General features: G+C 47.9%; 1 protein-coding gene across 1 annotated transcript in view; it reads right to left on the bottom strand.

The window, feature by feature from the left end:
* NFE2L3 (nuclear factor, erythroid 2 like 3) overlaps positions 1-8,682 on the bottom strand; it is a 62,261-nt gene extending 53,579 nt beyond the window's left edge. The window contains exon 1 of the mRNA XM_040352888.1: positions 7,989-8,682. Coding sequence (XP_040208822.1) covers positions 7,989-8,471 — 483 coding nt within the window. The 5' untranslated portion in view covers positions 8,472-8,682. The remainder of the gene's footprint in view (positions 1-7,988) is intronic.
* Positions 8,683-15,488: the final 6,806 nt, after the last annotated feature.

The raw sequence follows: 15,488 nt of genomic DNA, 5'->3' as shown, positions 1-15,488 counted from the left end.
TGCACAGTTAAGGAGATATTTACCATATAGGCTGGCATCCGCACCGAACAGCTCGCTTGTGCAGTTTTTTCAGCAGCACCCTGTGACCGGCAGCTCCACGTGCATGCGCGGGGAGTGACGCCATTGTGGCTCTGGCCAATCACAGCGACGAGGCTCACAAACCTGGAAATAACTCTGGGAGATAGGTCGCTGGTCACAGCGGTGTTCGGGGGTCGCTGCAACAGCTTCGATCTAAGCATTTCATAATGAGCAATTATGCCTTTGTCCTACAATTACAGAGTTTGTTTTTTAATTTCGGGTTTACAACCACTGGCTATGGGAGAGCGGAGGGGCAGAGGACCCTGTGGGGCCGATGCCAGAGGACACTGCTTCATTTTTTTTTTTAACCACTTCAGCCCGGGAAGATTTTAACCCCTATATGACCAGGTAATTTTTTACTATACGGCACAGCATTGCTTTAACTGACAATTGCGCTGATGTGCCATGTTGTACCCAAACAAAATCAATGCCCCCCCTCGCCACAAATAGAGCTTTCTCTTGCTGGTATTTGATCACCTCTGCGTTTTTTTTTTTTTTGCGCTAAACTAAAACGACAGACAATAAAAAAAAAACACACACTATTTTATACTTTTTGCTATAAAACATACCCAATCAATTTTTTTTTTTTTTAATTATTCATCAATTTAGGCCAATATGTATTCAGCTACATGTTTTTTGTAAAAAAAATCCCAATAAGTGTATATTAATTGGTTAGCACAAAAGCTATTGCGTCTACAAACTATGGGATATTTTTATGGCATTTTAAATTTTACTAGTAATGGTGACAATCAGCGATTTTTAGCAGGACTTTGTCATTGTGGCGGACACATCGGACACGAAGTATCACTTTTTAGGGACCAGTGACACCAATACAGTGCTAAAAAAAATTACACTGTCAGGGAAGGGGTTAACATCAGGGGGGATGGTTTAACTGAAGGAAGAGAGATCTGTGTTCCAGATTCCTGCCTGACAGACGGCCGTTCTGCCTCTCCTGCGAACGATCGGCAGGTCCCGGCTGCTCCCGCTGTGTCCAATCACAGTGGGAGCGGGTCGCTGGTGGCGCGCATGCCCGAGACCCGTAAAAGAAACATGTACAGGTACGTTGCTTTGCGCAGCTGGGCCGCCCTGCCACAGTAAATTTGCGGTGAGCGGTCCAAAAGAATTTAAAGGGCAACAATGGCAAAGCTTTCCTCTTCGGGGGATCTTTGATTTTCTCCATGTTGTCCAGGTAGATCAACTTCTGAAAGGTTGCCTACCCCTGCCATAGGGTTTACATTTATTTGAAAGGAAACCAGTCGTGAGAAAAAAAAAAGAAAAAAAAAAAGACTTGTTGACCTCTTTCCGAGTCACCAAACCAAGTGTAAAGCTTGGGAAAACACAAATACTTATTTTATGTCAGTGAAAATGTAAGGGGCAAGACGGCCAGGCAACTAGAATTTTCAGAAAAAAAATGGCAGCCTCCATGTTTTTCAAAGTTTGTGCTTTGTAGATTGTTGGTTCATGGACCAGCTCTTTGCTAGGATATTTGTCCTATTGTTTACACATGGTGAATCATTTTTCCATGTATATCTGGTGGTTCCCGTTCCCGGTCTGCTCACAGACATATCAGATCAAAGGACAAAGGTAAGGCAGCTACGTCAGAGGTTTCGCTTTCGGCTTAAGGCTGGGTGAGATGGTTAGGACTAAAGAATAAATGATACTTTAAGATGCATTTTACACATAGACAAATCAAAATGCATATTTTAACAAAAAAATTGCAACAACCAAATCTGAAAATACACAGAAAAATGCTAATGTTTATATAATGCAAAAGTGTGACCAGGGATATATTTTAGAGCTGCCCTTCTTAACTAGGGTTCCCCCCGATTATAAAGACAAAAAACATACACCAGCTTGACTGCTGTACCCCAAATTCAAAGGCCGAAGACCAGTGTTCTGGCTGGGATGTTCAGTGCCCAATACAGACACTTCAAAGCAAATTAAGCCGGCTACTAAGATTTATTTACTCGATTTTGCTCTAAACCCCATGGATGGAGGAATCTGCATTGCTGGCTGTTGTATTCAGACAGTTGCAGCACCAATGGCTATACAACAGGCAGAACATTGACTGAATCGGATTGGAGGAACTCATCGTTCAACAATTTTCCACCTGGCGCCTTTAATTTTCCAATCAAAGTTTGACAAGCCAGACTAGGTCTTCCATGGCTCGATTTCGAGCCGATTTGGCAGGAGTCAGACAAATTTGAGATGTGTATGGCTAGCCACTGTGTTCGTTCCCCACCCCCAAAGTCTGAAGGACAGTAAACTGGCCCTTTGTTTGAAAAGTTTGGAGACCTCTGGTGTAGAACAGGAGTCTCCAAACATTCTAAACAGAGAGCCAGTTTACTGTCATTCAGTATTTGGGGACAGACTGCAGCCAGTGGGAGTACAAAATGCCCCCTTTCTTGGTTTTAGCAGTAGGAATAATGCCCTATCGATAGTGTCAGGAGGAGGAATCGCGCCCCCGTATTTGGGGTCAGGAGGAGGAATCGCGCCCCCGTATTTGGGGTCAGTAGGAGGAATCGCGCCCCCGTATTTGGGGTCAGTAGGAGGAATCGCGCCCCCGTATTTGGGGTCAGTAGGAGGAATCGCGCCCCCGTATTTGGGGTCAGTAGGAGGAATCGCGCCCCCGTATCTGGGGTCAGTAGGAGGAATCGCGCCCCCGTATTTGGGGTCAGTAGGAGGAATCGCGCCCCCGTATTTGGGGTCAGTAGGAGGAATCGCGCCCCCGTATTTGGGGTCAGTAGGAGGAATCGTGCCCCAAGGCCTGGATAAAGGCAAGCAAAGGGCCACAGTTTGGAGACCACTGTTCTACATCAGGTCTCTCAAACTTTTCAACACAGAGGAACCCTTGAAGAAAACTTTCCAGTTTCAGGGAACCCCTGCTAAAAATTACTATATCTACAACTCATTATACATCAGTGTAATGGTCAGTGGAAAGAATGCTCCTTACAATTGTGGTCACTGAGAAGATTTACCTTCTTACACGGATCACAATTCAGCCAGTTCAGCAGCGAATGGACACATTTTGATCAATGCATGGACAGGCTGGTTGAACAGAATCTATTGACTTCCATACAACCAGTCTGTAGGGTTTTCCCCGATCCGTCAGTGCAGTTGGCTATAGCCGGCAACGCTGGTCAGTGTGTTTTGATGGCATGGAACTCTCGCCTGCTGTCAGAACTAGGGTTGTCCCGATACCACTTTTTTAAGACCGAGTACAAGTACCGATACTTTTTTTTCCACTTACTCGCAGATACCGAATACCGATACTTTTAATTTAATCTCATGTGAAAGTGGCACATGTGTCAGTATTTTTTCTTCTTATTTAATTTTTTACAAAGCTTTTTTATTTTATTTTATTTTTTTTTTGGGGGGGGGGGGGCAGTGTCAGTGTTTGTTTTTTGTTTATTATTATTTTTAATTTTTTTTATTATTATTTATTGCCATTTTTTTTATCAGCCCTGTTGGGGGGCTATGGTGAGATATCAGGAGTCTTAAAGCGGGGGTTCACCCTAAAAAAAAAAAAATCCATTACATCCAGGATACCAACAACATTTACAGTATGCATGTCTTCTTTTTTTTATCACCGTACATACTGTTATATTGTGATTTTAACAAGGCGCGTCACCAGATTTCCGTAAATAGCTGAGCTGCGAGTATAGCGCCGACTAGCAGCTTGGCTATTTACGGAAATCTGGCGACGCGCCTTGTGCGACATGGGAACTGTTTCACCAGACGTCAATCATCTAACCCAGGGATAGGAACGCCCAGTCCCGCGGGAATCAGAACCCGGAAGCCGGGGAGAAAATCTCAATATAACGGTATGTACGGCGATAAATAAAAAAAAGACCTACATACTGTAAATGTCGTTAGTATGCTGGATGTAATGTTAGAAAATTGTTTTTAGGGTGGACCCCCGCTTTAACATACCTCTGACATCTCCCCTTTGAGACAGAGAAAGGGAATAGGGACACATATTCCCCAGTCCCTGTCTCAGCAGCCTCCGCTGCACTGAAAATGAAAGGAGAGAAGACAGCGGCTTCTCTTCATTCATTCATTAACTGAGACAGCGTAATCACTGGAGGTTACGTTTCAGTTACAGTATGTGAATAGATCACTGACTCTGTCCATTCAGAAAACGAAGGAGCCGGGTTTACCGGCTCCTACTTTCACTCTCCATCCTGAGATGCCGAGGGGGGCGGCAGCACGGAGGGGGACACGGAGGAGAGAGGGGGACAGATGCACGGAGGGGGAAACAGAGCAGCATGAAGGGGAACAGATGCATGGAGGGAGACATGGCGCAGCATGGAGACGGACGGATGGGGAACTGGAGGACAGTCAGCGGTGATCGTGTGTGGGAGAGAAGCACCGATCACCGCTGAAAGCCGCGGCGGGGGGGTTTAAGAGAGAGGACCGGCTGTGGCTGTCAGACTTTTAAATCTATACAGGGTGATCAGTGCTTGCAACTCCTCCACAGCACAGATCACCCTGACTACCCAGGTATCGGGGTGAAATATCGGAGCATTTGCCCCGAGTACAAGTACTCAGGCAAATGCCCGGTATCAGTACCGATAGTAGTATCGGTATCGAGACAACCCTAGTCAGAACACAATGCCTCAGCAGTAGCATTGAATATGTGGATGGGGGAATTGGGTAATTTTTGTTTATGTTGAACCCACTGGTGGAAGGAAGGATTCACGTATAGCCAAGCCTAGTACACACTATCAGTTTCTTTTTCTGTTCAACCCAATGGGCTGAATGCAAAAAAAGAGCTCGGGAGGAGATCCTGTAACAATCCAATGTTAGTACAGTGATCTCCCTGCTGAGATCTTGTGTTCTGATAGGGGGGCGGCCTCCGCCAGAGCACACCGGTCAATGGCTGAGAGCGCCGATTGGCAGACCTTTTTCAATCATGTCTCTTCGACAGAAGCCGGACCGGCTGCCGCACACACGGGCCAAACGTCAGCTGGTTTCTATTGATATCCGGCCCATGTGTGTGGGGCTCAACAGAGAGCTAAAACGATCAATGCTGTCAGTGGGAACTTATCTGAGAGGCAGAAAGGTGCCCCCCAGCAACCTCTGTAGGAAACCTAGGACTCCATGGAACCCCCCGGTCTACATTCTTGAAGATGAAACACTATTACTATTGGAACTACTACAAGTTGAGGTGTAATATAGGCCAGACACTACACTAATCCAGGAGCTCAAATGTTTCTAACCAGCTAACAGACAGATGCTGAGTGCACCTGCTCCTCTCCATTATCCTCCATGAACCAGAGATGAGCTTATTTCTCTTCACTTCTCTTCAATATAAACCTTTGAAATCTTAAGAACATAATCTCCTCTGTTTATTGCTCAAAGATTTCATGAGGTTATTATTAAGTTTCACATGTGTTGCAACACCTGGAGAACCATCCCTTCCAGTTCAGATGAGGTTCTTCTACACCTGATCTATATGAAATATGAGAGAATATGCTCCGAGGCAATGTAGGAGGACGTGCCGCTGCCAAACCACCACCCCATTCAACAGCCATAAACAAAAAGACAATACAATCATCTAAAGAGACAGTCATGCCAATTCTTTGTTTTAATATTTACATATTTCTAGGAGGATCTCCAACAGACCCGTCGGATTACTGGGGCTGTGGCGGTTTTGTGTTCCTAACATATATAATAAGTGTACACAAGAAAGTCAGGCAGGGCGTGGTGCACCACACTACAGACACAACATGCTCTCCACTAACAGACATCTATTCTACAAACAAAGGCCTGGGGGTGATTTACTAAAACTGAAGAGTGCAAAATCTGGTGCAGTTCTGCATGGTAGCCAATCGGCTTCTAACTTCAGCTTTGACAATAAAACCTGAAAGCTGATTGGTTTCTATGCAGAGCTGACCCAGATTTTGCTCTCTACAGCTTTAGGAAATCAGCCCGTGTGTCTGTACATTTAATATCACAAACTGGCACATACATACAGGTAGATCTATGTGGAAAACATACACCAGAAAGTGAAAGCAAAACCTCAACAATCCCATAATTGTAATCATAGGTGTGCCAGCTGTGCCTGGGCACACCCTAATCCTAGGGTTGGCAACCTGTCATTGGTGATAGGTAAACCACAATCCTTCCTTGCCGACCCTCAGAACCTGGACAGGAGAGGTGTGGGTGGAATTTAGTGGAACTGATCTGTATTCTCCTCCTGCAGCAGCTGAAAGTAGGCTTCTCCTACTCTCCCTTTTGTCAACATTCAGCTGCCACAGGAGGAAAATATAGGGGATCGTTAATATATGGCACCCCTCATTTCTGTTTCATTTCCTTCTGTTGCCTGGGTCTCCCATGTGCTCCCCTCATTGAATGGGGAGCGGGGAAGAGGCCGGTAAATATGTCAAACGCATATGTTGAAGGTTTGTGGTGCACACCCTAATGCAATAGGCTGCGCACACCTACGATTGTAATCAAAGCCTGCTACATGAGAGCTCTGAGCCACAGACTGGTAATTTCTCACCAGGAAAGGGCTTGCAAGGACTTGTGCACGTGGGTATACCTATGCCAGGCCACATGATGGCTGTTATGGTGGACGTAGGCTGGCATGTACGCAAAGACCTGTGCAGCTCTACGACACATTTCAACACACCCCTTTTTATGTAAACTGTACCCACTGATCTATGATACAGAGATCATGCCTACTACAGGTACATAGCCACCTGCCTACCATGCCAGTAAGAGACAATATACAAATGCCAATGTAGATCTAAGCACTGGGCATCAAGATGCATCGCTAAAGTTACTGGTCAGTGCACATAGTCCCTCTGGCTTTTCTTTTTTCAAATTGATGAGAAAAAGTCAGCTCCAGTCAAACAACATTGAGATATACAGATACAGTGTCAGTTAACTGTCAATTCTGTTCAGCCAGTCCTGATGTTTACAGACCCCTTACAAACAGAGACACCCTCTTGCTACCCAAACAGAAGCTGCACTCCTCCTAGCACTTGACCTTCAGGTAATCAGTGGGTGCTTGAAGTGTCCTGCCATGGATGATGGGCCTGCCGTGGACGGTGGCCATGCCATGGATGGTGGGCCTGCCAACACCAGAAACAAAGTCACTAGCACTCCAAACAGCATATTTATCGAGAAGATAACATAAGGCCATCAGAAACCAATGTCTTAGGGGCCTCGCATGTTCCCTTCTTCAAGGCAACATAACAAAGGCTAGGTCACCTTGAGGAAGGGACCTCATGAGGCTTCGAAATGTCAGTTTCTTAAGACCCACTAATGTTGTCTTCACAATAAATATGTGAAACGCGTCAATTTGGGGTGCTGGTGTATCTTGTAGTTAAATACCATAGTTCAGTCACTTCCTTGCCCCTTCCCTGTGATTGGGCAATGAAGGAGCAGCAGAAGATTGATAGGGTCATCTTTCTGCTCTCTCCTCCTGTCAGCACATGTGCAGGCACTGGCAGAACACCTGATTGGCCCAAAGTACTACCCCTCCAGTCTAAGTGCTGTTGGGCTGAAATCAAGCCAAATTCTGGTATATACTAGGTTGCTTTCTGGGGGTTCTTTACCCCGGAGCCAGGCGGGTGGGCTTCTGATCGGCCTACCAGATCCTGGTCCTCAATAGTAACCAGAAGTAGTTGGTGGGGCGCTGAGTGAGCACAGATCACCTACGTGCAGGGGCGGACTGACAACTCATGGGGCCCCCGGGCAATAGGAGATTATGGGGCCACACATTTTTTTAAACACAGATTTTTACATACTGTCCCTGGTTTTACTGAGGCTGGCAACCCTGATGGGGCACAGTGCCCGAATGGTCAGTCCGCCCCCTGCCTACGTAGTGGCCCCACGTTGAAGCGCTATGGATAAAGCATACGAAGTATGGTTGAAATAAAGCCCTAGGGGTAGGTTACCTCTTTGGTATAGTCTCCAGGGCCGGCCTCGGTAGCGATGTGTGGTTGGGATGGGGGGTCATGGCTAGGCTGCAGGTTGCTGCTCCTGGCAGGTGTCTGGCTGGGGCCCTCATTGTCACTTGGGGGGTCAGCAGGGCTCTCCTCATTGGTTCCCAGCAGAACGCTGACCGGTCCAGCCTCGGCATCCCCGGTTACGGCGTGAACCAACCAGGCGCTGAGCTCAGTCCTGGGGATATGGGGGTCCCCCAGCGCCCTCACCTCGTCCAGCAGCCTCCTGGCGGTGAAGAAGGAGTCCAGCTCCGGGCTCTTGGGGTGCAGGCTGAGGCTGTGGAAGGGAATGGGGGAATAGGCAGAGCTGCTCCCCAGAATGATCTCCCGGATGGGGGGCAAGTAAGACTCCAGATCCACCCTCACCCCGACCAGGCTCAGCAGGATGGTGAACTGCAGCAGACCTTCTGTCATATACTTCTTCAGATCCTTCATTGTATCCCTGCCGGGCCGGGGGGAGCTCCTCACTGTCCTGGAACTAGTGCCCCGCTCTCAGCATCACCGGGGGATGGGGGTGGGGGGGAGCAGCCGGCGGGGGAGCGCAACTAGCAGTAGACAATAGAGCACGCCGGCTGCTCCGCTCCTCTGCAGTGAGACACAAAGACATGAGAGAACACACCGAGAGTGAGAGCCGGGAGACGGCCAGTCCGCGCCCCCGCATCCCTACACACGTGCACGCCCATAGAGCTGCCCTGCCGGCCCCACTGCGCATGTGTGACCCTGCTGAGCCTGCTGGTTACATTGTATCTCCCACAATAGAAGGACATCCCTGTACATACACACTGTACAAAGTCCAAAACATTGTAACACAATCACCACACTGACCATACTGAATACTAATAGAGTAGTAATGATGGTATACTTTCACTTAGAGGTACACTGAATGACATTCAAGGCTATGCACACTCCAAACTGAGGCCTATGGGTAAGATGTAGCCCTTTGCTTGTCTTTATCTTTCCTTTCACTGACACCAATGAGAGGACATCGTTCCACCCAGTGACACCAACAATGGGACACTATTCTTACCATTAACACTGATGATTGGCCATCATTCCTTCCATTGACACCAACGATGGAGCATCATTACACCCATCGACACCAACAATGGGGCACTATTTTTCCAATTGACGCCAACAATTGGGCATCATTGCTCCCATTGACACCAAGAATGTATGGAACACTATTCTTTCTATTAACACAAATGAAAGGGCACTACCTCTCCCATTCGCACCAACGATGGGGCACATTCCTCCCATTGCCACCAGTGATGGGACATCATTCCTCTCATTGACACCAACAATGGGGCACCATTCTTCCTATTGACACCAATGGTGGGGCATTATTCCTCTTACTGACACCAACAATGGGGCATAATTCCTCCCATTGACACTAATTATGGGGCAACATTCCTCCCATTGACACCAATGATGGGACATCATTGTTCCCACTGACATCAACAATGGATGGAACACTATTCTTCCTATTAACACCAATGGAAGGGCACTACTTCTCCCATTGCCACCAGTGATGGGACATCATTCCTCCCATTGATACCAACAATGATGCACTATTCCTCACATTGAAACTGATGTTGGGGCATCATTCCTCCCATTGACACCAATGATGGGACATCATTGTTCCCACTGACATCAACAATGGATGGAGCACTATTCTTCCAATTAACACCAATGGAAGGGCACTACTTCTCCCATTCCCACCAATGATGGAGCATCATTCTTCCCATTGCCACCAGTGATGGTGCATCATTCCTCCCATTAATACCAGTGATGGGACATCATTCTTCCCATTGCCACCAGTGATGGGACATCATTCTCCCATTGATACCAATGATGGAACATTATTCTTCCCATTGACACCAACGATGGGGCACCATTCTTCCCATTGACACCAATGATGGGACATCATTCCTCCTCCCACTGACACCAATGATGGGGCATCATTCCTCCCATTGCCACCAATGATGGGACATCATTCCTCCCACTGACACCAACAAAGGGGCATCACTCCTCCCACTGACACCAATGATGGGGCATCATTCCTCCCATTGACACCAACAAAGGGGCATCATTCCTCCCACTGACATCAATGATGGGGCATCATTCCTCCCACTGACACCAACAAAGGGGCATCATTCCTCCCACTGACACCAATGATGGGGCATCATTCCTCCCATTGCCATCAATGATGGGGCATCATTCCTCCCACTGACACCAACAAAGGGGCATCATTCTCCCATTGACATGGTGGCAGCTGCCAGTGAGAATCAGTGATTCTTGTTGTCAGTCACTAGCTAGACATAAACAGTGCGTGGGAACAGCAGCAGCGCAGACTAATTTGTACCCTGTACAAATCTATGGCCGGCACGGCTATTGTTGCTCAAATGAACAGTTCCATATAATTAGGGACTCCCACCAGCCCTGGGAGCAGCCAGTTTGTGTTTCTGGATGCAGTTAATCGTCCAGTTTGTATGCGGTCATAGTGCAGTGTGCTATGGCTGAAAAATGCCACATGTCACCTCTGAGCACAGCAGCCAATCTGCCCTCATTTGACAATGTAAGTGAGGCCCAAAAATGCAGCCCCACATGTCACTAATGTATAGGAGGAATGTGTCCTGCAAGCTGCAAACCCTGGGCCAGATTCAAGAAGCACTTGCGCCCGCGCAACCATAGCTTGCGCGGCGCAAGGGCTTACTTGCTCCGGTGTAACGAGTGCTCCTGATTCAGGAACCTCGTTACACCGAATGCAGCCTAGGATGTGACAGACATAAGCCTCCTTATGCCTTCACATCCCAGGCTGCATTCTTGCGTTGGCCGCTAGGGGGCGCGGCCATTGTGATCGGCGTATAGTATGCAAATTGCATACTACCACCGATTCACAAAAGTTGCGCGGGCCCTGCGCACGCAAGGTACGGAGTTTCCGTACGGCGACTTTAGCATAAGGCTGCTCCTGCTAATAGCAGGCGCAACCAATGCTAAAGTATGGCTGCGCTTCCCGCTCGTGAAATTTAAATTTCACGTCGTTTACGTAAGTGAACCGTGAATGGCGCTGGACGCCATTCACGTTCACTTAGAAGCAAATGACGTCCTTGCGACGTCATTTGCCGCAATGCACGTCGGGAAAGTTTCCCGACGGAGCATGCGCTGTTCGCTCGGCGCGGGAGCGCGCCTAATTGAAATGATTCCCGCCCCCGGCGGGATCATTTACATTAGGCGCCCTTACGCAGGGCTATTTAGCATATCGCCCGTGCAATTTACGGAGCAACTGCTCCGTGAATCGCGGGCATTTCAAAATATTTGCGTGGGTCGCAGAGAAAAATCTTTGCTCTTTGCCCACGCAAATATTGCGTGATTCTACCTGAATCTGGGCCCCTGTGTGAGGGAGTATGTGACAGCCTCAACCCGGACTCCAACCAGGCCACGCCCCCATCACATTTTGCTCCACCCCCACGGGGATCCTCTAGAGCAGGGGTGTCAAACACAATTTCATCGTGGGCCGCATCAGCATTATTATTGCCCTCAAAAGGGCCGGTTGTATCTGTAAGATTAGATGTCCAGGGCATCCCCCTCCCCTTACATTAGATGTCAAGAGCCACCCCACCATCAGAAGTCCCCCACTCTCCCTTACATCACAGTGCACTCCCTTTCCTTATACTGCTGCTGGAAAGAAGCTGGATGCATTGATTGAAAGCAGAAAATAAGGGTCTGAAGGAGGACCAGAGGAGGGCTGGGGCTCTCCTGCAGCTGCAGAAGAGGTGTGAGGGCCACATGAAATGGCCTAGAACCTGAGCAGCATCCACTATTTTACTACATTGCTTTGCACTTAAAGTGGAGGTTCCACCTGAAAAAAAAAATTCCACCATAAATAAAAAAATAAAAAAATAAAGAAATAAATGGAAAGTGCCGAATCTGCCTCTTCATCCTTCGCGGCGGATTCTCTTCCTCCTCCTACACTCGGTGGGCCGGATTCAGATACATTGGTGTATCTGTCCGGCCCGCGTAACATATCTCTGATACGTTACGCCGCTCTACCTTTGGGCGCGAGTTCTTTATTCACAAAGAACTTGCGCCCTTAGTTAGAGCGGCGTAGCGTATGTGTTGCGGCGTAAGGCCTGCGTAATTCAAATGGGGATGTAGGGAGCGTGTTTTATTTAAATTTCCCTTGACCCCGCGTTTTTTACGTTTTACTTGAACGGCGCATGCGCCGTCCGTAAAACCTCCTAGTGTGCATTGCTCTAAATGACGTCGCAAGGACGTCATTGCTTTCGTCGTGAACGTAAATTACGTCCATCCGTATTCGCGAACGACTTACGCAAACGACGTTAACATTTCAAAACTCGGCGCGGGAACGACGCCCATACTTAACATTAGCTACCCCTCATATAGCAGGGGTAACTATACGCCGGAAAAAACTGAACGCAAACGACATAAAAAAAAAGCGCCGGGCGGTCGTTCGTTTCTGAATCGGCGTAACTCCTCATTTGCATATTCGTTGCGTAATAATACGGAAGCGCCACCTAGCGGTCGGCCTGGAATTGCAGCCTAAGATCCGACGGTGTAAGACACTTACACCAGTCGGATCTTAGGGATATCTATGTGTAACCTGATTCTATAAATCAGGTGCATAGATACGACGGCCGGACTCAGAGATATGACGGCGTATCAGGAGATACGCCGTCGTATCTCTTTCTGAATCCGGCTGGGTGTCTTCTTGTGAATGGGGCGCGCTACATTCTGGGAACAGTGTGTGTCCCAGAAAGCTGCCGGCCCATTCACAAAGCGCCACGCTGCTCGCGCATGCGCAGTAGGAAACGGGCAGTGAAGCTGTATGGCTTCACTGCCTGTTTCCCTTACTGTGGATGGTGTCGCTTGGAGCTGCCAGGATTGAGGATCGGCCTCGACGGGGGCCGACATCGCTGGCGGCTAGGACAGGTAAGTGTCCTTATTAAAAGTCAGCAGCTCCAGTGTTAGTAGCTGCTGACTTTTAATTTTTTTTTTTTTTGTAATGGAACCTCCGCTTTAAATGAAGTGTTATTTTGTGACACCTCAATAAAGATCAGTTAACTAGGGATGTAGTCTATTTTTCTGGATAGCATTCCACTCAATTAATACTTTTTTTATACTTAGGCCCCTTACACACTGGGGCGGTTTGCAGGCGCTATTGCGCTATAAATATCGCCTGCAAACCTACCCTGAACAGCGGCTGCTATTTCTCCAGTGTGAAAGCCCAAGGGCTTTCACACTGGAGCGGTGCACTAGCAGGACCACTCCAAAAGTCCTTCTAGCAGCCTCTTTGGAGCCGTGAGAGGAGCGGTGCGTTCCTTCTCATTGAATGCAGCTTGCCATTTTGTAAATTTAGTTAATTGAGCTGTAGTTTAGCTCAGAATTTTATGCCAAATTATGTGTCTCTGTTCCAGCTCGGCCTGACTGTGGGTGTTGTTGTCACCAGTGGTCAAGGTTGGAACTGCAATGGGCTGGGTGTATTGGGTGCTTCTTGCCCAGAGACAGCTCAGTGGCCCCTGCCGCTGTGCATTCTAGGGAGGGGTACTTAAGGGGCAGACATCGTTCTGGCGGGGTCTTCCGATCCTGACCTGAGGGCCCTCCTGGCCTCAGGTATGTGTTAGCAGCCTTTTGGTCTTGGGGGCCTGCTGGCCTGAGGCTTCGTTACTGCGATCCGGTCCAGGGATGGTCCTGTGCTGTCTTCTCTGCAGGAAGAAGCTGATCAATTGAGGACTCAATTAGAGGACGCATCCTGGCCAATTTTACTCACAGTGCAGCCAGTTTGGCTGAAAGATTCTGGCACCGTGAGCTGTATAATTTCTTTGAACTTTTGCAAAGTGCATGTGTGGGTGCATGGCCCTGTGGCAGAGGACTGTGTAACGACTCAACAGCATTCATCAAGTCTGTGGCAGGGACTTCAGAACGAGCTTCGCACCGGCTGCTCGGTCAGAGAGAGAGGCCTATCCGATGGTGGGTGGATCCAGTGTGGGATAAGTTGTCCGCCGGATCCAAGATTATACCCGCAAGCAAGGTACCTGAATCTTCCCTAACCCTCTATCCCTCTAACGGAACTTGTTTAACAGCTTGCCGACCAGCCGTCGCAGTTATACGGCGGCAGGTCGACTCTGCTGGGCGAGAGCACGTAGCTATACGTCACCTCGCCCAGCCAATAGGGGCACTCGTGCAACGCCGGAGGTGCGCACGCGCGCCCCCCGCTCGCCCCCAACTCCTGTGCGCGTGCCCGGCTGGAGCAATCGCTGCCAGGGCAATGGTCCCAAAAATGTGTCAAAAGTGTCCGAAGTGTCCGCCATAATGTCGCAGTACCGAAAAAAAATCGCTGATCGCCGCCATTACTAGTAAAAAAAAATATTAATAAAAATGCCATAAAACTACCCCCTATTTTGTAAACGCTATAACTTTTGCGCAAACCAATCAATAAACACTTATTGCGATTTTTTTTACGAAAAATATATAGAAGAATACGTATCGGCCTAAACTGAGGAAAAAATATTTTTTTTATATATTTGTGGGGGATATTTATTATAGCAAAAAGTTAAAAATATAAAAAAATTTCAAAATTGTCGCTCTATTTTTGTTTATAGCGCAAAAACTAAAAACCGCAGAGGTGATCAAATACCACCAAAAGAAAGCTCTATTTGTGGGGAAAAAAGGACGCCAATTTTGTTTGGGAGCCACGTCGCACGACCGCACAATTGTCAGTTAAAGCGAGGCAGTGCCGAATCGCAAAAAGTGCTCTGGTCTTTGACCAGCAATATGGTCCGGGGGTTAAGTGGTTAATAAAAAAGCTTGAAGAAAAAGAAACCAAGTGTTGGTGTGGACATTTATAACTCTTTAAGAAGGACCCCTGGGACGGGCATGGTGAACGGTGGGGTAACGATTGGCCCAAATCTAAACCAGCAGCTCCTTCGGGGGTAGTGCTACATATGTGTTATCCGTTTTATCACCAGTTGCACTTGTTATATAGTCATATAAGCTGCAGTTTATGGATTTATGTTATGGCACTGATATTCACTTCTCAATGTTTTGTTGATTTGCATTGATTAACACCTATATTTGTTGATTGTTGTGCTGCAAACATTGGGCCGGATTCAGCAAGAATTTACGCCGGCGTATCTATAGCTATAGCGTAAATTCAAAGCTGCGCCGGCGTATCTTCTTTCTCTATTCGGAAATCAAGATACGCCGAAATTAGGCTAAGATCCGACTGGCATAAGTCTCTTACGCCGTCGTGTCTTAGGGTGCATATTTACGCTGGCCGCTAGGTGGCGCTTCCGTCGTTTTCGGCGTAGAATATGCAAATGACCTAGATACGCCGATTCACAAACGTACGTGTGCCTGGCGGAATTTTTTTACGTCGTTTGCGTAAGGTTTTTCCGGCGTAACGTTGCTCCTGCTTCTATGAGGCGTATGCAA

This window comes from Rana temporaria, chromosome 5 (assembly GCF_905171775.1).
Source record: "Rana temporaria chromosome 5, aRanTem1.1, whole genome shotgun sequence".
Taxonomy (NCBI): Eukaryota; Metazoa; Chordata; class Amphibia; order Anura; family Ranidae; genus Rana; species Rana temporaria.
Note: the sequence above shows the minus strand (reverse complement) of the source record. Positions and strands in the feature narration are given on the sequence as shown.